We start from the raw sequence: 25,649 nt of genomic DNA on the forward strand, positions 1-25,649 counted from the left end.
ACATCTTTCTGAAACAGACTCTGCAGATAGGATCTGTTTGCAGGTCAGGGTCGACCCAGGACTCACACGTGTGGCCTCAGGTCACTGCTGCGACAGCTTTGCCCTCTTTTGTGGTGAGAGAGCAGTACCTGAAAGACTGAGTTGCCTGAAGCCATCTAGATGATAATGGTGTGGACTGCATTTGAATCCACTTCTTGTGACTTAGTCCCACACTCTTTCTATGACACTGTGCACCATCTCTGCTCAATCCTCAGAGCACAGGTGGCCCTGGTTTTGATGCCTTGGCATCACCGTGAATAGGGTTGAACCTTGTAAGAACACAGTGATGCCCTGGGTGCATTGAGGTCCCTAAGGATCCTTGCTTTGGTGGGAAGCCCAGCTGGCTGCCTGCTTCTGGTTCCACTTCTGCCCGAAGGCTGTGAGCTTCCTCTTTCCACCTGTGTGGTTTTTCTGCCTCTTGTCCCCACCATGCTCTGCTTTGGTGCTTCTGACAATCCATGTGGTTACAATGGTCTTGACTGAAATATTATAATGAGACCCTGAGCCACAGTCCTGTGAGGAGGCTGTCTGGTCAGAGACCACGCTGGCTTCTTGCTTCTCGGCAGTACTTTGAGTGGCTGAGTTTGTCAGAAAAGTGATCTCTTGATAAGTGGGATGTTCCTGTGATGTGTAACTGTTTTTACCTCTGTATCTGCTGTTGGCTTCACTGTTTAGTACAGTTGATTAAAGGACATGCTTGCATTAATGTTATGGAACTGTGACTATATTTGGGCATCGCAATTCTTTTTGTAAATGTTAAATTTTAAACACTTCTGTAAAATCACTCTGAGTTTTCAAGCAGGATTTCTGGGTTGTTTCACTTAGTGAGGAAGCACAGCCTTTAAGCTTTGGTTTCCCCAATAAGCACTTTCTCTAATGACATACTGAGCTCTCCCTTGTGCTCTCCTCTCCTCTCTTCCCTCTCCATCTGATATTTGGACACCAAATATATTTTCTTGTTTTTCATATGGTTGAAATTGCCTCCTCATGTCTTCGGTTTCATATCTTTCTTTACATCATCTGCTTATTAAAAAGTCAAAAAATAGTGAAGGTAAGACATATTTCTGTTATCTGAATCCACTTCTATTCCACTAGACATTTCTAGCCAAACACTTTAAGTGACATTTGATCCTCATTAACACAAATGGGAATTATATAAAGTGCAACTGAAAAATCTGATTTGACTCTCTACCTTTTCCTGAATGAATTCCTTGATAAACCCCATATCCCAATACTCAGAATCAACATGACCTTCTATTAGTCTCTGTCGAAATGCCACAATCCCCGTCTGCATCCTAGACCCACAGTTGTTCTCAGTGAATACTTTGATTTACACAAGGGAGAGCTGAAAAATGTTAGGATGCAATTTGAATACATTGAAAGTAGAGATTTAAAAAATTTTTTTCTGTGACTCAAGAAGTGAGGCTCAGAGAAAAGTAACAATTTCAAAAAGCACTGTTATCCTTTCTCTCATTCTCCAAACACAAGAGAATTGGTAAAAGATGCTCACTCCTGGTGTCAAAGCTTTTGATGCCTAAATAGTTACTCTGTGTTTTGGTTGTAAAGTCTCAGAGATAAGGACAATTGTAAAGATTGTTTTTCTTTGTGGATGAAGTAAAATTTCAAAGTGTGACTGTTCTGTGGACACCTAATTAGAGCAGCGTTATTTGGAGAGAGCTTACTGAGGCAGTGGCCACGTACAATGGCCACATACAATGGCCACGTACAACAGCCAGGCACAATGACCACGTACAATGGCCATGTGTTTTCTTCTCTCAGTACTATTTGAGAGCATTTTAGTAAATATTTGTTTGTAGTGCCTAACTTGGAGTTGTGAAGGGATCCAGGCAGAATTTCCCTAACGAAACAAAGCTGGCTTGTTAGGACTGGAAGGAGGCTCGGAGGGAACCTGTCTGGTCCCTTGTTTGACAGGTGGTGGGAGTGTTGGCTAAGACAAGGGACGGTGGCCGGTTAGCTACGCCCTCACATCCCGTTCTCCTCTGTGAAATGGTGCTGAGATTGTGTTTCTTTCTATTTAATTTTGACATTCCTGACTGCCCTGTGAAGGTCAAGTGACAGATTCCTTTCCTGACCCCACAGAGCAGGTTTTGGAAGCTTTTCATTCGCTCTGTCACATGCAAGGTTTTAAACAGATGTGCTGAAGGCAAGCAGCTTCCTCATGACAGCAAAGGCAGAGGAGGGACACCACAGCCCGGCAACGGGCTCTCGGCTCTCACTTTTATTCCACTTACAAAAGGAAAACTCATTCAGCTTTCAAAGAATTGAAGGAAAAAACCAAAACCAAAAAAAAAAAACCCCAAGCAGAAAACCATCCCAAGGGCCCCAGGCTGCAGCCCTTCTTCTGTGCAAACTGAAGTCCTTAGAGACAGCAAATGACTTAACAGAGGCCAGAAGCACACTTGCCCCAGAGGACGGGACGGCCTGGTAAAACCTTACACTTAGTGTTCTTTTGTGACACAGAACTGTTTTGCTCCGGAGGGGCAGTAGATTTATTATCATTAATAGCTGAATTTGCAGAGATGCTTTGAGTAAAAATAGGACACAAAGTAAATACCAGGCGTTACCTTCGACAGATTTGTAGGTGACGTCTGTTAGAACCTAACCTGACTCATGTTAAGCAAGGATGGAGAGGGAGACCTGGAGAGAGAGGAGGGAGGAAGAGGTCAAACAAAACAAAGGGGGGCCGGCCCCACAGCCAAGTGGGTAAGACTCCGTGTGCTCAGCTTCGGTGGCACAGGTTCACGGGTTCGGATCCCGGGTGTGGACCTACTCCACTCATCATCCACACTGTGGAGGCATCCCATATACAAAAAAATAGAGGAAGACTGGCACACTTGTTGGCTCAGGGCTGGTCTCCCTCAAGCAGAAAAGTAAGAGAATTGGCAACAGATGTTAGCTCAGGGTGAATCTTCCTCACCAAAAATTTTAAAAGAATAAAAAAAGGAAAGGGAAAAGTCTCAGCTGTTTGGCACAATCCCAAGGGAGGATCAGAGAAGAGCTGTTTCTGTGGGATGCTCTGTTCCATGTGGGTCGTGTAACCCTGTGATTGTCAGGCACCGAGGCACATCACCGCCCTGAAGTCGGTCTGACAATTTGGAGAGTTATTTTCTGGCTTATTTTTAAACTCCAGGACAGGGAAAAAGACTGAAGGAGCCTAAATGCTGTGGTTTCCTCAGACCTTTATTGTTGTGAGTCCTATGGGGCCTGAAATAACTCGCGGTTCCTGGCGTTTCACACTGCCTGGCCCTCAGACTTGGCGGTTGAGAGGGAAATGGTTGGCTCCTTCCTTGAAGCGCTGTCACCAAGGTTAAAGTGGGTCAAAAGCTGGAGAACGTGGGGATTTCAGGAAAAAACTGCCTTTTTATGGAAATCCTCTAGTTCTTTATAGAGTTGTGAGTTTTTCAAATATATAGTTGACTTCAAAATACAGTGCTTCAAGTTTGTAAGTCTTAAGTAACTTAAATGTTGGAGTGATGTACTCAGTCATCTGTACAGACTCGCCAGGAGCCGGGCGCTTTAACTTGGTGTGTCTTCTTTCTAATTTTCATCTTTCTGCTTGGTGATTAGAAGCCATTATGGTCCAGTCACTCTCGCTGGTTATGGGCTGATGTTTATAGACAAGTAAGTTGCGGCAGAACTTTGTTCCTCCTGGTTGGCTGGTACATGAGTCATTTTGATTTGTGGCCCGACTTCTCTTTAGATCGACTAAGGACGGTGATTCTGTGGGCAGAAGAGCTGCACCTGTTTCTGCAGTTGAAGGTTTTAACTTCCTTGGATTACTCGGATGTTGATGAGAAAATGACCTCTTTGTTTTAGGTTAGCTGCTTTTGGGGGACAGTTGCCATTGATCTGTGTGTTTCAGGAGTCGGCCTCTCCAGGAGCACGTTGGTGAAACCCACAGCACGACAGGACAGGAGGTTATCTGATGTGCGTTAACTCAGACTCTCCAGGGTACCATGTGCTGCATGAGGCATGGTCACAGTGGCAGAGCTGTAATGGAACGAAATTTAGACTCTAGTAGCTTTGTTTTTCTCCTAGAATACATTTCATCATCAGATCACTAAGAAAGGGGATTTGGGGTCATCGTTATGGCATCTTTTGGTGTCCTGCCTCCAGCTGACTTCAACATTCTTGTATGGATACTAACAGAAAAATTCATTTTTTTTCCTTTTCCACTTCCGCTCCCATCATCCTTCAAACATTTAGTTTAGGGTGGATGAGAGTAGGAAGAACTGCTTTCCAAGTTTGCTCTGGAAAACTTGCCTCAGAGAGAATGGTATTTATGTTTGTACGTTTCAAAATGAGGTCCCTTTAGACTATTAATCTTTTTTTAATGATGTTTTTTATTGATACATAGTTGACATATAACATTATGTACAGTTTCAAGTATACAACATAGTGATTCAATATTTGTATGTAATATTGCCATAGGCCATTAATCTTTAGAGAAATGATGATTTATAAAAATTCCACCATGCATTGCTTAATGACGGGACATGTGTTGGATGTGTGGTTAGTTGATGTCGTCATGGAGTGAACATCACGGTATCCTTGCACAAACCCCGATGGCTCTACGGTCTTCATCTTGTGGGACCATCATCGTATTTGCTGTCCATCCTTGACCACAGCATCATTATGCAGCACATGGCTGTATTAATGACCAGTAACTTATTTAATAATGAGTTTCAGTACAGTTGTTTACAGGGAAAATAGTATCTGTTTAATTTTAAGGAATATGTTAAATATTTTTATGACTTTTCATTGGAAGCATTATGCTATTGGATGGATACCTTATCTAGGTTTTATACACTTGCCATTAACTGTTTGCTCTTGGGTGAAATACTGAAGGGGTGATAATTCTAGTTTATGCTACACTGGTCATCTGTTACGTTCCAGGCACCCCACAGGGCTCAGGACATTAAGTGTGAATGAGCATGTCCCCACTTTGAGGGACTCTCATTTTGGGTGGGCGGACAGAATTGTGACACTGTGGGAACTGCATAAAGAGTGCTACGGCACAAGGAGGGAGACTTCTGGGGAGAGGAGCATGGTCAGAGCAGACTTAGGGAAGTAAACAGCAGGCATTGGGCCGGGGGCTCATTCCAGACAAGGGAAATAATAGCCTGATTAGGGAGAGTGGGGGTATGAAGCCAGATGGAATATGTCACAAAGCCCACCAACGGGGCTGTTAAAGGGATATGGTCAGAAAATTTCTGGAAAAGAACTGAATCCAAGTCCAGAAGGGCCTTTGCTGCACATGAGAGTTTGGGATTTATTCTGACCTCGTGTTTTTTGCATAAGTAGAAACGTGATTTTTTTCCTAAGGAAGAGAATGGAGCCCTTGGAGATCTTTTGGAAAGACGTAGTAGGTGTGAAGATGGGTTAAGAGGTCAGACTTATAAAAAATAAAATACTGCAAAGATATGAGGGAATGTTGTAGCTCGATGAAGCATCCCAGCCATTGGCACCACCTATGCGGCTGCCGCTGGGCAGGGTGAATGTGCAGGATGGCAACGTGAAGACGCCTTCCTGCAGCTGCTCATGAGGTGACCATGCTCCCAAGGAGCCATAGACTGGATCGTGGACAGCAACAGAGTGGAGGCAGCGTGGCGTCTGAGCCGGATCAGGAGAAGCTGTGAGACAATGGAAGCCAAGAGCACACAGGTCGACGGGGAAACCTGCTACTGCATCCCCTGGATAGTGGAGGCGGAGCGCCCAAGAGTTCACAAAAGAACTGGCTCATGTGGGCATTGGGAGAACGAGGCTGTGGTGGGTGGGGTAACAGAGCCTGTGGTTAGGCCTAAACGAGGGCTGTCTTCTTGATGGTGGCGTCCAGGAGTCCAGGTTTGGCTGCGAAGAAAAAAAATGGGAATAACCCTCAGAACTGGCTCTAAAAATGACCACTTAGAGCAGAACTCCCATGATTCCAGGAGGAAACCAAGTGACCGGGCATGAGGCCCCCTAAGGCCAGAGCCTGGAACACCCAGGAGTCCTGGCTGGCTGCCTGGAGCTCCGTGGCCAGTGTGCCCAGCACAATGTAACCTGCTTAACAAGCAGGGGGCTCCTGAGGGGTGAAGTGACCTCCGGTTCAGGTAGGTCAGCCCTTGCTCCAGAGGGCGGAGGAGCCCAGCTGAAGACGGGCTCAGGTGGCCACAGGAGCAGGCAGTGTCCAGTACAGAGACCGCATTCCAGGTGGCACTGTGCCAAGCTGACGCTGCCTCAGGGGCAGACGGCACTAAGACCAGGACCAGTTTAATCTGGCCAGGGGAAGCTGTTCCTTTTCCTTCTTTCTCTGAGGCCCGTGGTAGTAATAAATACTTAGAAAAGCCCAGGCTGAGCCTCTCTTTTTTCTGAGAATTTAGAATATTGGTGAAAACTGGAAGATTCTCCAACCTCAGATGTTCAGAAGGCGCCAGGCAGGAAGGTCGCAGTCCATTCAGCCTTCACCCCGAGTGGCTTCTCATTTGGGGACTGGCTTCCCTGGTCTCCTCAGACGGGCCTGGAGACCGGCTTCCCCTGGACAGGGTAGGGGTGTGACTGGAAGTGAGTCTCCCGTCTCCTCTGCCTCAGCGGCGCTGGGCTGCGTGCTGAGAGCTGCAGGTGTGGAAACAGCCTCGTCCGTGGATTCTCTTCCAGTTGGTGCAAACCACCCTCGGCTGGGGAGGTTGGGGCTTTCCATCTTTGCCTGACTTTTTGGTGAGAGGAGGGTGAGGCTGCCCAGGGAAAACACAGGGTTTGCTGGCGTTTCTTAAATGATTTTGTTTTGTGTTTTACCAGGAACAAAGTAGAAAATTTGAGTCCTCAAATTGGACTTTCAAATTCTGTGCATTATGCAAATTAATTCCTAATTTACCCATATCGTCCCTATTTTATTGAAACCAAAACATTTTTTTAGCACACAAGTTTCTTAGCATGGGAGTGGCTTGGGAGACACAAGTGTCTGCGGGTTTGGGGCTGTGTGCGGCTCCCCCTCCCTCCGGCCGCGGTTGTCATGCTAAACTTCAGGTGGTGCTGGGTGTTTTAACCCTACAAGAGAGACACGTAGCCGCCCTAAGGTCATGGTTGGCAAAGGCAGGACCTGCGTCCTGTCCAGCGGCTGAGGCTCAAGCGCGCACGCCGCAGGCTCGCTGCCCTCACCCGGCTGCTGTGGGTTTGTTTCCCAACCTCAGCAGCTGTGATCTGTGGTGGCAGATAATAATAATTTTAATGGATAGTTCTTATTTTTTTTCCCTAGTTTGAACAGTGTGCCTTTTCATGTTTTATTTCTCAAACATATTCACAGTTGTTTGATGGTGAAACAAGGGCTTTAAAAACAATGGTGCTTATTTGATAGTAATAAGGGCCTGTCCCATCTCCACTGCTTGAGCTCAGTGCTGTGAACTTCTCAGACGGAGATGCCTCTGGTTTCACTAGTTTAATAGAAGATGGTATTTGCTCTGTTTAGGAGTGCTATACTTATAGTAAGGTTTTTTTTTTTCAGTAAACAGTAAGTATAGCAGTATTGAAAAAATAGGTTTTAAGCCCATATAATCATAAATCGAAGTTAGTTTAAAAAGAAAAAAAATCATGCCCCTTCTCCCACAGTTGTTACTGCTAAATGTTAAATGTGTTGGTTTCCTAGGCTGCTGTAACAAATTCCTACAAATGGGGCAGCTTAAAACAACAGAAATTTACTCTCTCAAGGTTCAGGAGGCCAGAGTCTGGAATCAAGCTGTCAGCTGGGCCACAGTCCCTCCCAAGGCTCTGGGGATGGGTCTTTCCTGCTCTTCCAGCTTCTGGCAGCTCCAGGCGTCCCTGCCTCGTGGCCACGTGGCTCAGCCTCCACCCCGTCTTCACCCAGCTCCTCTGTCTCTGGGCGTCCTTTCCTGTCTCCTTTGAGGACACTCTGTTGTCCCTCACACCATCCTAATCCGACGACATCTCGTCACCATTCTTACGTTCAGTACCTCTGCAAAGACCCTATTTCCCAATAAGGTCACATCCCGAGGTTCTGGGTAGACAGGAATTTTGCGGGGACACTATTCAACCCATTTCATTAAATTATAGATGTTTTAACCTGGTTAGCAAGAGTAGTTAAATGGTAATAGGCAAGGAGCCATCATTGATCACTGTTAATTTTGTGTTCTTCTATTATGTGGTATCACATTGTGATATAGTTATTTACCCACCTCTTGCACTAAACCATAAAAAGGCAAAGATTGTCTCTTTTCCTGACATCATGCACCTAAAAAATGCTTGTATATTAATGTACATATCTGTATCTATCTGTATCACAGCCAGAAGTTGACGGAGCAAGCCAGGAGGATGGTGTCTTGCAGTTGATTCAGTCCCCACACGTGCAGTCATGAATGCTCTCGAGGCTAGCTGGTGCAGCTGCCGTCAGGCTCTCTTGCTTCCAGTCCAGCGTTCTTTCTAGAGTACAAAGAAGTCATCTCTGTATGAAAAGGCTTAACTGTGCATGTGCACAGAGAGCTGCTGAGGCACACAGCTGCCCCAAGCCCTGTGTACTGACTACGATCAGAAGCCTCTCTGAGGTGCAGAGTTTCTCTCTCTGAGTGCGACTTAAAAAGCTGAACTAACTGACAAGATTACCTTCAGGGACACCTTTGCAGTTCATGGACTGCGTGGAAGACACTCCGGATAGGAGTAGACAAGGATGGCTCCAACTATTGGGGCAGGGTCACCTGGGGAGTCAGGTAGTTTGACTGGGATCTGCTGCAGCTGTTGGTTGGTTGGACTGTCAGCTCTTCTCTGAGCCGGTCTGCCAGTCGAGATGAGCTGTACGGGTCCTCCCAATTCTGTCCTGAGTCGGTATCTCTATTTGTCGTTCCCCACACAGGTGTTTTCCAACCCAGCGAGCTTCTGGCTAGGGATCTCTTGCGTTTCTTTGTGACCAGGCAGCTTGTACAGTGACTGCCTCGTGGTAGGGAGCTTGTTAACCAGGCACTGCTGGTGATCCTGGAGGATGAGGAGCAGAAGCCCGACCAGGGCGCCACAGGAACTCCCTGCTAAGCAGCGAGGACTGCAGTGAGCACCCCAGGACACAGACAGACAGACAGGTCTGAGTCAGTTTCCTGCATCCTGTGGAGTCGAAAGGAAGACCTGCACAGGACAACCGGCCGTGTGAACAATGGCCGCTTCCTGTGACCAGGAGACGGGGTCTGATGGCCATGAGCCGTTCGAGGTTCAGACAGCGCTCCAGCACAGGGTGTTCTTGAGGCCGAGTTTGCGGACTGTTTTTCTTCCCATCTGCAATGAAATTCCTTCTTTCGCTTTTCAACCTGTGTTAAAGAATTTACGTTAAAGAAACTCTAACTTGCCAGAGTGAATTTAGTTTTCCAGTAGAGGGGAGAAATTTAATGCTCTGGCTGTGGCTGCAGTAGAGAGAAATTCACATTCTCTGATGCCAGCTGAAGTGTGTTAACCTTTGCTTCCTCATCTGAAAAATGGGAATTTGTGCAAGTGTAACATGCTTCTCATCTCACCCCACACCCAAGTGAGAGCCAGCACTTCCATAAGGCTGACCGAGCGCTTCCTGTGTGTCCGCCCAGGACGTGGACTCAGCTGTGCACAGTCTCATATCATAATTTTTAGTGTTATGTGGGTTGTTCCGCATCAGGAAAGAGTTACAGTGTGACAGCAAAGGAAAGATGAAGTCAGAGAATAGTAGTCGTGATTAACAGCAAACAGTTAAACTGGATCCAGTGGGTTCTTTTTTGTGTCGTGGTCACGTGAGGCGCTACGTCTGCTGTGGTGGAAAATGCTGAGAGGGAAGACGACCCGGGCCTGCCCTCGAGCTGTTCCGCAGGGCGGTGTGGACAGCGCCAGCTCGCGGGCTCCCCTCCTGCTCCGGGATGAGCCGGGCTGATTCTGGTGTGAAACAGTGCAGGAGAGATAGGGAGGTGTCAGCACTGGGCCCTCGGCCGGGATTGGGCAGTGGCTTCCTGTGATCAGGGCACTGCTCTGCGGCGAGTCAGGCGGGGGGCCCAGAGACAGCTGTACCTAGTGCTGCAGGCTGCCGACGGCCCGGCCCCTCCGTGGGACTGCTTCAGAATGTTCTGCCTGAAAGGTGAGGGGCGCCGGGTCCTCTGGGGTGAAGTTCTGCAGTTAGGGAAGCTGCCACTTAACGTCAGAGCCGAAGTCATGCGGCTAGTTCTCTTAAAATCCAAGTTTGAGGGAGTTTTCTAAGTAGGAAAGTGAAAAAGTCATTGTTCTTTTTTGTTGCAAATAGGAAGACAGACCTCCTGCTGGGGAGGTGGAATTTTCTCTCAGAAAGGATGTTTCTCTGCATGTTTTGTCATAGACAAAAGTAGTTAAAAGTTTAGAAATAAAGGAAACTTAGCAAAAGTAGGAATAGTTTGCAGTGGCGTGAGGAGCTCCGGGTGCAGGGTTAGGGTGAGCAGGGGCGGCAGTCCCGCTGCTGGAGCCCTGACGAGCAGTGCAGGGACGAAGGCAGTTCCACTGCAGAGCGCACTTCTCCCTCTAGCTGCCTGTGCTAGGGGCTTCCTAAGGCTGCTAGATGGTGACTTGGTGGGTATGTGCAGCGATTCCCTGATTCATGGGGGGTGTGTTGTCTTTTTAGGCAATTATTTTTCCTTCAACTCTCTCTTTCTTCCAACTCTTGCATAATGTAATTAATTTAGGCTTTTGAGAGTGTGTTCGTCTTTGAGATTGTTAGAATGGGGGAATTAGGATGGATTCCTTGGAACTGGAGCAGATTATTTTGTTCATATCTTTCAGTCTGTGTCATTCTGTTGATGTGAAATTCTTGACAGCTTTTCAGTTTTTGGACGTAAAGTGGCCGTGGCTCTCTTGCTCTGCGATGGTTCCCTTGTCCTCAGAGTCTATTAATGAGGTGCAGACATGGATTGTCTAGTCCTTTGCACTTTTAACCCTAATTTGACAGCTTAAGAACCACCAGTCTTTAATGTTAAACTTTGAGTTTGGGATATTTGTTTATATGGTTTGTACAAATTTGATCAAATTGAGGGGGTAAGAGGAAAAGAACATCCCGTTTTTCTCTCCCTAAGAATTCAGTTAATTCTTACTGTAAAGAGTCGCTAGTGGCAGTGGATTTCTAACAAGCTCCGTAGGCTGAAAGGAATTTGAATATTTCTGAAAAATAATTTTAGATGAAATGAGTTAGGAGCTCTCATGACAATGTTTCTTAAAAAAATTAATGTCTCAAAAAAAGTGTAACTACGAAGAACCTGAGTTCAGTATTATTGGGCGAGGGGGATGCCAGCCTAGAGTAACGTCCAACAGTTGGTTGAGCTCATTACGACCTAAGAGAGCTGAAGTTTGGGATTTTTAATAGGATGCAGGTATGGGGTTGTGCAGGGTGTGGCTTCTGCTGCTTCCACATGTCTGTCTCCACCCATTCCCATAACAGCAATTTCATTTATTGAAGAATCCATCAATTTCATGGACTCTTAGTTTCCGTAGTAACTTAGGAAATTTCAGAAAGTCAAGCGAATGGCATGTGATCACAACTGCGTACATTAGGCTGCGGTGTGTTCCCGTCGGGAATGCACAGCCCCTTTCGAAGCCCACTTGGTGCATGCACCTAAAACCAGAGCCTGAGGGCTCCTCGTGATGCTTGTTGCTCCTGCTGTTTCCTCTGGAGGCTTTTTCTGTGAGTTTGTCGATCAGCCTGTTTCTAGGGCATCTGACCTTGGAGGGGCTGCCAAGTGTGGTTGTGATGGCATCGACGCTGGAGGAAAGGGGACTGCCGCTCTTCTGGGCTAATTCACCCGCTGTGTGTCTTCTGACAGTTGAGAGAAAACATCCAGGTCAGACGGCCCCCCCACGGGTGCCAAGCTGCCTCTTCTCCATTGGGACTATTTTTCTGAGGTCACGTCTGCTCAGCGTTTGGCCGACTTGGTGCCAGAAAAATACCGTCTTGGAAGAGAGAGGTCGTCTTTGTCCTTGCTGTCGACTCTGGGAGCTCAGTGATGGCCACTCTCCACTGCTGCCGTCCAAGTGGCTCGGATCCATTCACTCCACCCCCGTCCTTTTGTGGGAGCAGCATCTGGGCTCCCGGGCTCTGGGAGGACATACTGTTGCGTTCCGCAGGGTCTCTGTGCTTGGCAGAGGCACGGGTGTGTTCCTTCTCTGTGTAATCTGGGTCTGGGAAGTGTGTTTCTGGCTAATCAAATAATATGGTTAACAGCAATCTATACTCATGGATTACTTTATCCAAAAATGAGAATAAAATAGTTTTACCACTAAAATGGCATGGAACATAATTAAGTTTCTCTGAGACGATTCAGAATGCAAACTTCTTAATTATAGTACACCAGCTCATCTTTATAAATATCAGTTATCTTACTGTGCATCTCTAACTGTGAAGGCTGTTTCTTTCTTTCTTTTTCTTTTTTTTTTTTTTGAGGAAGATTAGCCCTGAGCTCACTGCTGTCTATCCTCCTCTTTTTGCTGAGGAAGACTGGCCCTGAGCTAACATCCATGCCCATCTTCCTCTACTTTATATGTGGAACACCTACTACAGCATGGCTTGCCGAGCTGTGCCATGTCCGTACCCAGGATCCGAACCGGCGAACCCCGGGCTGCCAAAGTGGAATGTGTGAACTTAACCACTATGCCACCAGGCCAGCCCCTGTTTCTTTCTTTTAATTTCCAACCCATCACAGACAGAAATTCTGTAAAACGTAGAACCACGTGCTGTGTGATACCACCACGATATCACAGCTGTGAGGTCCTTAAACATCTCCTCTCTTTTTCTGCAGTGATCTTGCAGACTGGCCGGCACGGCACTGCCAACTGGCACTGGTTAGCAGGCAAATCCACGTGTGTTTCCTGGAGCTGCTCTAACAGTTACCCCCAAGGGGGCAGCTGGAACAGCAGCTTCTTCCCTCGTGGCTCTAGAGGCCAGAGTCCAAAATCAAGGTGTCAGCAGGGTCGTGCTCCCTCTGAAGTCTCTCAGGGGGAGAATCTTCCTTGTCTCTTCCGGTTTCTGGTGGCTGCAGGGGTTTCTTGGCTTATGGCGCATCTTTGCCTCTGTCCTCACAGACCTTCCATGTGTGTCTCTCTGTCTCTCTGTCACATAGTTTTCTTATAAGGACACCGGTCATTGGATTTAGGGCCCACCCTAATCCAGTGTGTGACCTCATCTCAGCTCATTACATCTGCAAAGAGTATTTCCAGATAAGGTCACTTTATGAGGTTCCTGGTGGACGTGGATTTTTGGGGGACACTATTTACCCCAGTAGAATGGACCGTGTGTAAAGTCACACTGCTTGAGGGTAGCATTGTAGGAGGTGTGTTTAATGGAGGGCTGTAAGACTGTCTGGCATAGTTGCTTTCATGATGCACTTGAAATTTATGGCAATGCAAGTTGAAGACAAGTTTGTTGGTAGGTAGAAGGATTGAAAATACCCACTATGATCAGTCACACAAGAGAAAATGTTGCCTTTTTATTTCCTGTAAAGGATCCAGTTTCCTTCGTGAACGCGTATCCTGCTAAGGGGAAAAACAAAAAACAAAACTGAACTCAGTTCACTGCAGTCAGCTCTGTGTGAGCCAGAAATTCGAACGGCTGCATGAGATAGCTCAGGCTGCTGATGACTCAGTCTTTCCAAATTCTCCTGCCACTCTTCTCTCCAAAGTGGGTTCTGTTGCTGGACCTTCCTTGTTAATATAACAGAAGTGATGCTGCTAAGTTACGTCCTTTTGAATCATTGGCTTGATCTTTACATAATTTAAAAAATTATAAAGCAGGATACCTCTGTATAGTTGAGTTTAAAAAATACAGTAGTATTTTTAAAATGTCCTTGCTCTTAATGTGGAAAGTGTTGGGACGCACATCCTCTGTGCTCGAGGATATTTTGTATGTAGTATTAGCATTGTGGGCCTTGAGTTACTGGATTTAGTGCTGGGTTTTACCTGGTCAGCGTTCTCTCCAGGGACTTAAACCTGGCTTTGGTGCTGGGCTAGATTCTCTCCCTTTCTCAGCTCTTATGTGTTGTCCAAGATCTAGAAATCTAGTTTCTTGGATCAGAAAGTGGTGAATTCTGTGGAGTGGGTGGGTCCCAGCTGCCTGCGTGCTCAGCATGCTGCGTCTTCTCTGTATCCTTTTCTGCTTCACAAGTTACAGATTTAGGAAAGCCTTTGGGCTGTCTAATAATAGCTAAGTTATGTTGGAGATTACAACTATGAGCTATCTCAGGCATGTGCTTCTACTCCCGAGAGGGCAGCTCCCCTCTCTCCTTCTCCTTGCGCCCCTGGAGCAGATCGCACCCTCTCTCCAGTTGTCTCTTGTATGTTGTGTATGTAAAAGAATTCCTTAGATTCTTTTCTTGGCAGCATTTGGAAAATAATGTCTGGAATCAGAAACAGATTTGTTATTTCTGTGCTGAAACAAGTGCATTTTTCAAGTTAGCCAGCAAGCAAACCATTTGCTCTGGAAGGTTCCCACCCCTTCTTAAAGCCAGTGATAAACTGTCAAGTGTTGAACTAAGTTTATGCTATTTTACTATTTGGTTCTGAGCATCATTTTAAAAGACTTTAACAATCAAAATGCAAAGTGACCCCGAGAATGTTGCATCTCTGTGAATCTGGACATTTTACTGTCATAGGTTCAGATTTTGAGTTTTACTGAAATTGGCAGCGGCTGTTAGAACTCTCCTGCATTGTCTTCCTATTCTTTCCCTCCTTTCATTTAAAAATTTCAAATCATTGTTAGTCTGTAACCTACAGCTACCAAGGGGAATTTACGTTTGCTCAATCTGCAATGTAAAGTAGCATTTTTGATAAACACACTGGTGGTATCGTGCAGTTTTTAGACTGGTGGGAAAAGCCCTTGAAATTTAATAACCAAAGCTAACCTTTTATTTCCCTTGTCTTCCCCTTCAAAACTTTGTCTTGCTTTCTAGTTCTCTTCCTTCCTTCAACTACCAACCAAAATCTTGCTTTAAGTATGTTGCGGTTGAAGCCAGGCCAGCATGCTGACTGGAGTTCGCAGTGTGACGTGGAGATACAATCCTTAAGGGATGAAGGAGCAGTGGGCACAGCTTGGGCCACGGCTCGCGGATCGGGGCCTGCTGGTGTTTGGGGCGTGCTCCATCAAGGATGGTCTCTGGGTATTTTGTGGAACTGAATCAAACGACTTGAATTACCAAAAGCAGAGACAAAGGTTTCAGTTAAATTCTCCATTTTAGTACCTCTTGTTCCATTTTACGTATTCTTGTTTCCTTTATTTCCTGACTTTTGCATCTCTTTTCTAGTTTTTTTTCTTTCCCACTCTTATCCTTTCTGATTGCCCATGGTGGGAGAGCTGTGTTACACTGCATGGGCAGAACCCCCCTGGTCACGGAGGTGTGATCAGCACTCTGCACACACGTTAGTGAAGGAGAGGGTCACTAGACGGCACGTGGCCAGTGTGACGAGGGCGGGTCACCACCAGGAGGTCATGTCACCACCATCAGCTGGCACAGGGTGTGCAGGCACAGGCGTTCTCCTATTTTAATATGAGAAGGAAATGCTGCTGAAAGCAACCTAAGGGTCTTTAAGCAATAAATAGCTTTTGCACAATTGAACAGGTTGACAAAATTTTGTATTGGGGATGCTGGTTGGGAAGATAGATATTCTCAAATTGAAAAATGTCAGTTATTTTATAAAATCCTACATAGCAATTGGATCTGAAATTAAGAGGTCTTACTTCGACAGGCAATATAATGACAGCCTACGTGGTATGACCCTGGCAGTGTTCATCCTCCGTCTGCTGGTTACGTGACATTCTGTGGGCTCTGTTGGCCTGGAGTGGGTTTAGAATTTTTATTGTTGCTGTCAGAATGTGGCTAATGGAGAGCCGTTGAGCCGGAAGACCATGCCAACTTGAGCTCGGGTTAACTTGCAAGGCGGGTGGTTGTGATGGTGAGAGAAATGTGAGCACTAGTGGCCACTTTTTCTTTGGAACATCTTCTTAAAACTGAAAGTGAGCTTTGGGAACCATGAATTGAAATATCATTGAAGTGATTTATATTTAAGCGGAGAATGGTTTTCAAAGGTCAGATTATATGTTACCTGTCTGTTCTTGAGAAATTTTTCAAGACAGCATTTGAAAACAAAAGGGAGAACCTCTCCTTTGATGACCACAGGAGACACGTGTTCTCTCTTGTTTCCTTTACTGAGTGAAACTGTGAGCTCTCATTACTGAACTTTCACAGGGAAAGTGGTGACAGATGCCTCTGCTCTCCAAGTGAGCCTGTGTTCGGAGTAGGCGTGAGGGAGGGACAGATTGTGACTTCCGAGGGGGTCCTTAGGGCAGGCCTGGGGCACCTAGGTGTTGAAGGCAGCTTCCAGAGAGAGGCGGGGCCCAGGAGATTCCAGAGTTGGCAGAAGGTCCACTGGGGAAACTGACACCACAAGTTGAGGGTCCTGACCTTTCTGTTTTCAAGCAGAAAAGGTGCCCCAGCAGGTGAAAAGGGGCCTCAGAAACCCTTCGGTGGCAGCTCCGTGAGTGGCCTGGCAAAAGAAAAGGAAGCGTGTGGGAGCACCTGGCCCCAGTGGGACTCCATCTCTTCTTCCTCAGCCACATCCTGCACATTTGGATCCAGACCCTTTCCTAATTTTAAGAGGACAGGGGAAGCTCTAGTTCCTTCTTTTTCCCTGCAAAAGTGTTGCCGTTAACAGAATATCCAGTTTTATGCAAAAAAGGCCAATATTTTCCCAAGCTGGCCAATTTATATATCTATATTCATCCAAAATTTGTTGATATTATGATCTACTTCTGGAGTTCATCAGATCTGAACAAAATTTTTTGATGGAATTTTGTTGGTAAGCGTTTATTCATCAGATATTGATGGGCAAAGCCTTCCGTCTCTGAGGCTCCTGGGTCTCTTCTGCACCCAAGACTGCCAGCTGCTTTCCTGTCCACTTTTTGGGGTTCTTCTTTCCCCAAAATTGACTTTGAGAACAAAGGAAAGCCAGAGACTTTTTTTTTTTTAAGATTGGCACCTGAGCTAATATCTGTTGCCAACTTCTTCTTCTTCTGCTTCTCCTCCCTAAAGCCCCCAGTACATAGTTGTATATTGTAGTTATAGGTCCTTCTGGCTCTGCTGTGTGGGACGCTGCCTCAGCATGGCCTGATGAACGGTGCCATGTCCACGCCCAGGATCCGAACCAGTGAAACCCTGGGCCACCAAAGCAGAGCACACGAACTTAACCACTCGGCCACGGGGTGACCCCAGCCAGAGACCTTTTAAAGGGTTTCTCTGCTAATCGTGATCCCAGTAACAAAAGTAATTGACAGGTTAGTGAAGAAGGTTCAATAAATCCCAGTTCTGTCCATTAATAATATCAACTTGAGTAAAGATCTCCTTAGATGTGAAAATAGAATCTACCTGATAAAATATTGAGGATTAAATGACTTATGTAAGATGCTGGACTTTTTCTCACAAGTATGTAGTGGTGTTATTTAAATTTGATCTCTCTATGTGCCTCATAAAGTTACTGATTAGATTTACCTTCGACTTGTGAAAGTAAAGACTAATTTGTACCAGACTTTGCAAATAGGGTATAACTGTACAGTGATAGAGGCAGACAGACTTCTGGTTTCTCCTTGCAGCATATTTACGCCAACTTCTATAAAGTTTTCTGGACTCATGGTTGTATAAATACACCCAGATGAGTACAAAGTGTATTAAGTCACTTATACTGGCAAATGAGCATTGTAGCAACACAAATATTTTGAAAGCCGTGGAAGCCGGCGAGAGCATCCTGACACTGTCCTAGCTGCTCCCACGGAGGGACTGCTGCCACAGCAACTGAGACAAAACGTTCCTTTTTGGAAATGTTTCCCAGCAGAACAAATCCTTGATAAAGACTTAGAACAAGATGTGGACTGTTCGTGTGGTGCCTTTTGTAAAATTGCTTTATTTTCTCAAAATCTCTCCATCTCCAGATGAGAGGAATGGGTGGGTGGTGGCTCCCTCCTCAAAGGGAGGAGTGTCCTCATGTGAGACGGCCAGTGAGGAGTTGGGAGCAGCTCTCCGTCGTCGCTGGGTGCTCCTCCCTGTTCCTTCTTCTCTTAGCACTCGGCAGCCCGTTTTCCTCCTCAGAGAGAGCAGGTCAGTGAGTGTGAGAGTCATCCATGCTCCATAGATGTCCGTCCCTCCAGAGACACGGAGTCCACCAGGCCCGGGGCTGCCTGTGGACAAGTATGTTTTGACGGCTCTAAGCGTGGTTCAAGTGTGAGTCGTGAGCTAGATGTTCGCTGTCCCCCTCAGGGCTGACTTGACAGGACTGTCCCAGAGGTGGCTGCTTTTCAGTCACCTGCGAACAGCGGAGGCTGCTGAGGCCGTTTGTTTCCCACAGAAAGTTAATGTTGGTACAGGAAATACTGTAAATCTGTTTGTATGCTCTTTCGCTTATGAGTACGGATTTGGCTGAAAATGAGTTTGTCTTCATTGCTCCCTGCCCCCCGCTTGCCTTCGTGAAATTGTAGAATGGACCCATTGTTGGCATGTTATCTGTGAAGACGAGGCGCCCAGGATCTAGGGGAAGCGGGAGCCCCTGAAATAGATGAGGCTCCCCTGCACACGGTGTACTAAAGGCTCGCCCAGGCTGCTCTTCTGGACTGTGTTGGGCTGGATTTTCTCCGCTCTGATTTTCCCTGTCCATCATTTTGGCACTGGAAAGTGACCTTCACGCTCAGCACAGGAAGAGCAGCCCCCTTTCTCTGTCTCCTGTTTGGTGCTGGCCCAGCAGCTCTGTACGATGCCTCAAATTAGGTCAGGCTGAGTGGATGCCCCGCAGAGAAGTGAGAAGGGTTCCCTCTGCCCAAGAAGGGCCTTCCCCACTGCAGCGAGAATTCTCCCTTTAAGGGGATTCTCTGGTCAGTGTCAGGAGTCCTGTGCTGCTTCCCAGGGAGGGAGTCTAGTGTTATGATATACTGGTAGCTCCTGAGTTTCCGTCTCCAGCCCAGACCTCTGGCCCAAGCTTCACTGTGAACACCGGCTGCCTCCTCCATCCACTTTTCCAGCTGGATGTCTCATAGGTTTCATGGGCTCCTGGTCCCCGCCTTGCCCCTGTGTCTGCTCCACTGCACCTCCTCCTGTTAGTAGGTGGCAGGTCCATCTTTCCAGTGGCTTAGGCCAAAAACCTTCAAGTCATGTATGACTCGTTTTTCTTATGTGCCCTACGTTCGATGTATCAGAAAATCCTTATGACTCTATTTTTAACATCTTTTCTAGAATCTGACCCCTCTTCCCACCTCCACGGCCCCCTCCCTGCCAGGCCTGCCCTGGCCACCATCCAAGCCCTGCGCGGCAGCCAGAGTGACCTTTAGAAACACCAGTGAGGCTCTGCCAGTCCTTTGCTCAAAACTCTGTTCCACTCAGTGACAGCTGTAGTCTCGGCAATTCCTCTATTTTGGGGTGTCAGTCACAGACCAAAGGTAAACCACGAGGAGAAGGCCACTTTCTGAGCCACAGAACTTGCAGCTGCGTCCAGTCCTTTGGTTGGCAGAGAAGGGAAAGGTCCCCCGAAACTGCAGTCCCAGGTGAGCCGCGTCCTTGGCGGATGCTCACGAAAGGTGGTCTGTGATGAGACTCCATCTTTTCTGCAGGGGGAGTGAAGGTTGGGCTAACCTGTCCCATTTATCCTTAAAGGTAGCAATCTATGTGTTTAATGCAGCTGCTGAGATGTACCTTTAGTTGTTGTTAAATAAGTTTCATAAGAGAGTTTCTGTTGTAATTTTGGAAAATTGGTTGCTATGGCTTTTCTTTTTTGGATATGGATTAAGTTGGAACAAAACAGTAGGGAACCTCTCCAAATCAGAGAGCTAGAGTAAGTGGTAAGCAGCCCAGCTTTTGTTCTTACATGTGTGTTGGTTTTGCTGAGCTCTGGTGTGTTGTAAGGAGTGTCAGGAAGCCCTTCGTGGTCCGTGCAGGACCTTGTACCCCTCTCGACACCCTGACTTATTCTTTCGTAGCATCATTAAGTGGAAGCAGGCTCTAACCCTGCTCCCTGAGTGGGTGTGCGTCTTCTCCGGGACACATACCCCTTCTGCGTGTGGTGGGGACGGGGACTTTGGCCTCCTACTGGGTTCTAAGCTCCTTGAGGGTCCAGCCATTAACTTGACCAAGACAGAGTTCCCGTTGGTACTTGTGGATTAGAGGAACGAAATGTAATATTTAACCTTGTTTAGGTGAAAAGGACATTAGCACCACTCTCCATGAAAATACATGGAATTGTTGAGGATAGCTTAAAATATAAAAGTGGATTTTTCTATTTTCGGTGGGACTGAAAATATGAAGGCAATAAGCAGAACAAGAAAGACTTTTAACTTTTGGAGTTAACCTGATAGAAAATCTAATGCAACGATTTCAATCATAATGACTTGTAAGAGGGAGAAGCTGGTCACAGAGGAGAAAGGTTAATGCATGTCTGGAAATTCACACATTCAGAACAAATGTGTCTAGACTTCGTAGTGACGATGGAGAAAGGTTTCCCAGGTGTCTCCTGGTCTTTGAAGTGGCTGGTCGCCTTCAGGGAATGGCCAGCTCCCTGCTGGGTCCTCTCAAGTGTGGTTGTGAAGTGGTTACACTTCTGTTTCTTAAAGGACTGAGCATTTATTCACCAAGGAGAAACACACCCTTTAAGTACTTTCTTCCCTCTTGAGTTTTCAGTTTTTTAAAAAAAACACTCCAATGCGTGGTCCCATGATGGGCAATTGACTGTAGACAAAAGGAGGGTGGTGGAATTATCTTTAGAAATGGATTGTTTTCTCTTAGCAAATCATCGTCTAAATATGTGAGTTTCCCCATTTTGTATCTCTTTTGTTTCGTTTGGTCTTCCCATCCCTTGTTCTGAGTTTTTAAATCCACTAGGTTATTTTCTAGAGATCCTCTATATGCATTTCTTTCTGTTTCCATTACAATCTTTGTTCCCCATTTTCTCTGTAAATAAGCCTACAGTTTGGTCACTGTGTTTCTCTCTCTGAATTAAATGCCAGAAGAACAAGATGGTTTTTATTCGGGACCTCATGTCGCTGCACGTGGAGGTGCCCTATTAACATCTGTTGGATGACTGGGCACCTGGCAGCATTAGGCGCTCATGTTCCCCCTCGATCTCTGTGGACTGTGATGGTTATTGAAAGTTAGAGCAACTTTGACCTATAGGTTATCTTTTTGGCTCAAAGGAAAATGAAAATGGTGGATCATTCATTTTACTGACCAGTCGAGATCTGACTGCAGTGCACTTTCAGGATGAGGAGCCTGAAATCTTCGTGACGTGATTAACCACGAATAAAATTTCTGCACATGCAGCAGAAAGACCCTCAACCTGGGAATCAGAGAGCTTCTGGTCTGGGTCTGTTATCTGCTGCCTCTGGAGAAGCCACTTACCGCTCTGAGCCATTTCCCTCACCAGTAGTGGAAGTGCCTGGCTGCCTGCTTGATGGGGGTTGTGGGAAGCGAGAGAGGTTTTTGCCTGGAAAGTGGCGGGAATGACACCCCCGCTGCTGCCTACTCTTTCTGCTAATCCCACATTTCTAGTGTGTTCCAGAACCCGTCTCTCCCTGTCCCCTGGGCCAGCAGTGCCTCAGTGGGTGACTTTATTGCCTGTGAAGCTCTGAAGGCCCTGATTATGGGCTTCCTGCTCTTGACGCCTTCTCCAAGCTCTGTCCAGATGTGGACAGTGACCCACCTCGTGCTGCTTTTCTGCTTAGCACTGAGTTCCCCACGCCCACCATCCCATTGCCTTCAGGGTGAAGTCTGTCTCCCTTAACACGACAGAGGAGAGGAGGCCTCCCTCTTGTCCTCTTCAGCCTCTGCTCTCATTCACCTCTTCCCCATCCGTATCCACCACTTCTGTTTATCTTTCTCTGCCTGTGCCAAACCCTCAGCTCAGAAGGAGTGTCTGTTTCTCCCCTGGTGCCTCGGCCTAATGTTTAGATTGGACCCACCGGACCCGGTTCAGATGCCACCTCCTCCTGGAAGCCTTCTGTAAGTGAATTCAGGGGTGGCTTTTGACCCCTCTCTGTGCTGCCCCATCACGTCGTCACACAGCTGTCTGTCTACTTGTGCTGGGCTGTGAGAACCCGGAAGGCAGGGAATGTGTATTCTTCTTATCCTTGATGCCAGGAATCACATAAATGTTGGGTGAATTAATTCATTAATATTAGAAAATCTTTTAAAAATATGAGGGAAAATTCTGTTGTGTCATCTGACTTAGCATTAGAAGAAAATAGAAATTATTTATATAAAGTTATAAACTGCTCACACTGGGGTACTGTGGCTCCTTCCAGCTGCTCTCTCTAAATAATTCCTAAGGGGTTGAAATGCACAGAGAATTTCGAGTCAGATTATTTGTCTGGGAAGCAGAGTAACTATGCCAGGAAATCCTAAAATAACCCAGATTTTACCTGGGAAAACCGTGTTTGAGATGCAGTACCACCGTATTCTATAGGAGGAAATGACATGGATGTTGTCAGCTAAAGCCAAGTGATCAGGACTCAAGACGTAGTATTTACTACCTGGAATGGGAGTGAAGCTGAAAATATTAACTCATTCAAGAAAGGCACAGATAAATGATTGATTGATCCATAATTGATTATCAAGGTAAAATGGTCTGAGTGTTCTGGAATTGAGGAATCCAGATAGTGAAGAACTCCTCTTCTGCTTTACCAGCTGTGAGAGGCAACATTTTGGCCCCCCATGGCTTTCCTTCCCTGGTGTCATGCTGTCAACGTGTCCCACAACGTGGCCAAAGGGGCTTTGCAGATGTAGTTAAGGCTACTACTTAGTGACCTTAAGAAACAGGGAGGGGCCTCGGTTCCCCAAGTGGCCTCATGTGCTCACACGAGCCTTAAGAGCTGAGCTTTGAGCTCTCTCCTGGCTGGTGCTGCCAGGGAAGTCAGAAGGATCCTGTGGGGAGGACTCACTGCTGAGGCAGCTGGAAGGTAGAGGGCCCCCCAGGAAACCACGGGAAGGGACAGGGTTCCTCCAGCCTCCTGAGCGAGGTTGGGGGGCTTTTCCTCTGTCCCTGCTGACCCAGGCCACCCATACCCTGAGGGCAGCCTTGGGAGAACTGGGCAGAGAACTCAGCGAGCCTGCAGAAGAGCCAGACAATGAGTGGGTATTGTTTTAAGGCGCTAGGCTCGTGGTAATTTGTTACAACAGCAGTAGAAACCACCACACCAACCAAATACAACCAAAGAGGAGCTTGGGTATGGGAGCTCCTGGGTCCGGGAGCCTTCCTGTCAGGAAGATTTGGTGCCCGGCCGACCTTGGTGTCAAGTGGACTGTGTCCTTACAGATGTTGGGGGTCTTTCCTTCCGGCTGACCAGGGTCTTTCCCTGACCTCGGAGACATCCTAGCTGACCCGAGGCACTTCTCTGCGTGTGTCTCAGACTTCTGAGGGCTCCGGTGGAGAAATCAACCGGGGGATCTTAGGTTATTACAGACGGACTTCGTGCAGAGGGTAAACAGCAGCAGAGGCGTGAAGATGGTCTTCGCAGCACAGCATCAAAGGCTCCCTCTCGGTTTTTCCAAGTGTGTGTAAAAGTTGACATTTGAGGTTAGCGTCGTTTTTCTAATGTTGCCTTTCCGAGAGCCGTTCTCTGTCAAAGGCCCCCTCAAACCCTGGAGGCTTGAAATAGACTGATCTTTTGTTAATGAAAGGAGAGGATTTGACTTTAACTTCATTTAAGAAGTACTCTGCTCTCACATCACAATTCTAAAAGCCGTTTGTTTTAGTTGTGATGCACAGGACAGGCAGAGACTTCGGTCGGGGCTGTGCTTTGCCCATGGGGTGAATTCGTCCATGTTAAATATTAAAACAGGTGACTTGTTAGCAAAATAGAGACCAGTTATGTCTGCTTAGGATGATAATAGCAGAGTAGAAATGAACAGAGTTGATAACCCCACTTACTCAGCTTTGTAGAAATCGACTACTGCCCACATCTTTCCAGAGGACAAATTGTGAATTATATGTTATCCCTCTCAAAACACGAAATAACAAGTTTATAGATAGTTCTTTGAATGATTAGTTAATGAAAATTAAGAAGACAGCACTGACTTGATGGGCCAGCACTGCCAACAAAATTTAAATGCTTGACAAGTGTCTCCTCGCTTTGGTGGTTCTGCATGTGCAGTGAGTTGAGGTATAATTCTTACTTTGGAAATGAGAGTTTTATTTGATCTTCTACACATTAAGTTCATCACTCAGATAGTGTCTACGTTTTCTTGCTTTTCTAAGCCGTCTCTTCTCTTTGTCTCAGCATATTTATTTTTTCAAAAGAAACATTTACTTGGTATGAGCGCGAGCGTGCTGCGCCGGGGTGTTGGAGCCCAGGCTACTGAGCTGCCCCCTCCCTTTCCTTCTTCCTCGATGCTAACACTCGGCAGCGTTGTGGCCCAGATCTGCTGGGTTTTCTTCTAAATGTATCCTTGCCCTTCCTTCTCAGTGGACCCTCAGCTCTTCCCCTCCATTCCACCACTCTCCTTCTCTCCTCTTACTCTGGTCATTCTTGGAGTATTAGGAATGTATGTTAAAAGTAATGTTAGAAACAAAATCTTGATATTTTAGGCTTATCATGTAGTCATCTGAAATTATATTGACATATATTTTTTTAAAATTTTATTTTTCCTTTTTCTCCCCAAAGCCCCCCAGTACGTAGTTGTATATTTTTAGTTGTGGGTCCTTGTAGTTGTGGCATGTGGGACACTGCCTCAGCATGGCTTGATGAACGGTGTCATGTCTGCGCCCAGGTTCCGAACCTGCGAAACCCTGGGCCGCTGAAGCGGAGTGCGTGAACTTAACCATTCAGCCATGGGGCCAGCCCCTGTATTGACTTATAAAGCCTTATAATTGTGTCAGATATCTTGCTGTCTTTCCATACTCCTCTCATCTGAGTCTCATGTGTACAATTTAGCAGTTCTCAATCAGTTGCAAGTATGGATTGGAAAAGGCCCCTGTTCCTAAGGAGAGGAATATAGGAGGACTGATCAGGGAGGAGGGTCTGGCATCCATGTCACAGGCTCTTACTTAAGGCTCTCTAATCACTGCTGATGGACTCTGAGATGGAGCCTCGCGGCTGTGGTGCAACACTCAACTTCCTGGGTCTCAGCTCTTTCCTCTCTAACACACAATGGTAACTCCCTGACTCACGAGGGCTTCATGAACTTCCCAAGGGATGATGCGTGGAAGGCTGGCCAGGAACCTGGCTCAACCCCATCACTGCTAACTGCTGTTCTTTCTGTCGTGTGTGTTTTCGGTGCCGCATAGCCTCGGCCATTCTGGCTGGTATGGGTCACACTGCAGCGTCCACAAGGATCTTTTCTCTTGGGCGTTTCAGTTTACTAGGTGGGTTGGTAAGGGTCTGGTATGAACCCACTTCTCTCTGCTGTTCACATGTGGATGCTCTTAGCAAAGCCTAACTCTGGTCACCCAGCTGCCCTGTGACATGACACTGCAGGGGCTACAAACTCAGCGCCACTCACGGACGTAAATGAGGAATTTGTTTTCATGGCACAACAAGCCTTATTACTCTTTGTCACTTGAGATTTTAAAAGGAAAGAAGCTTTGTTCCTCTTTTGCACTTTCATCTTCCCTGCTTCAGAGTCCCA

The 25,649-nt window shown here is 46.7% G+C and overlaps 1 protein-coding gene across 3 annotated transcripts in view; it reads left to right on the forward strand.

Moving 5' to 3' along the window:
• NHSL1 (NHS like 1) overlaps positions 1-25,649 on the forward strand; it is a 124,014-nt gene that overhangs the window by 12,994 nt on the left and 85,371 nt on the right. Inside the window, exon 1 of one of the 3 annotated variants that reach the window (XM_046675292.1) lies at positions 9,894-10,129. The exons of the other annotated variants lie outside the window; for them this stretch is intronic. Within the exon in view, the coding sequence (XP_046531248.1) occupies positions 10,114-10,129 (16 nt within the window). The 5' untranslated portion in view covers positions 9,894-10,113. Of the gene's footprint in view, positions 1-9,893; positions 10,130-25,649 lie in introns of those variants that run through there. 3 annotated transcript variants of the gene reach the window in all.

Source organism: Equus quagga, chromosome 11, assembly GCF_021613505.1.
Source record: "Equus quagga isolate Etosha38 chromosome 11, UCLA_HA_Equagga_1.0, whole genome shotgun sequence".
NCBI lineage: Eukaryota > Metazoa > Chordata > Mammalia > Perissodactyla > Equidae > Equus > Equus quagga.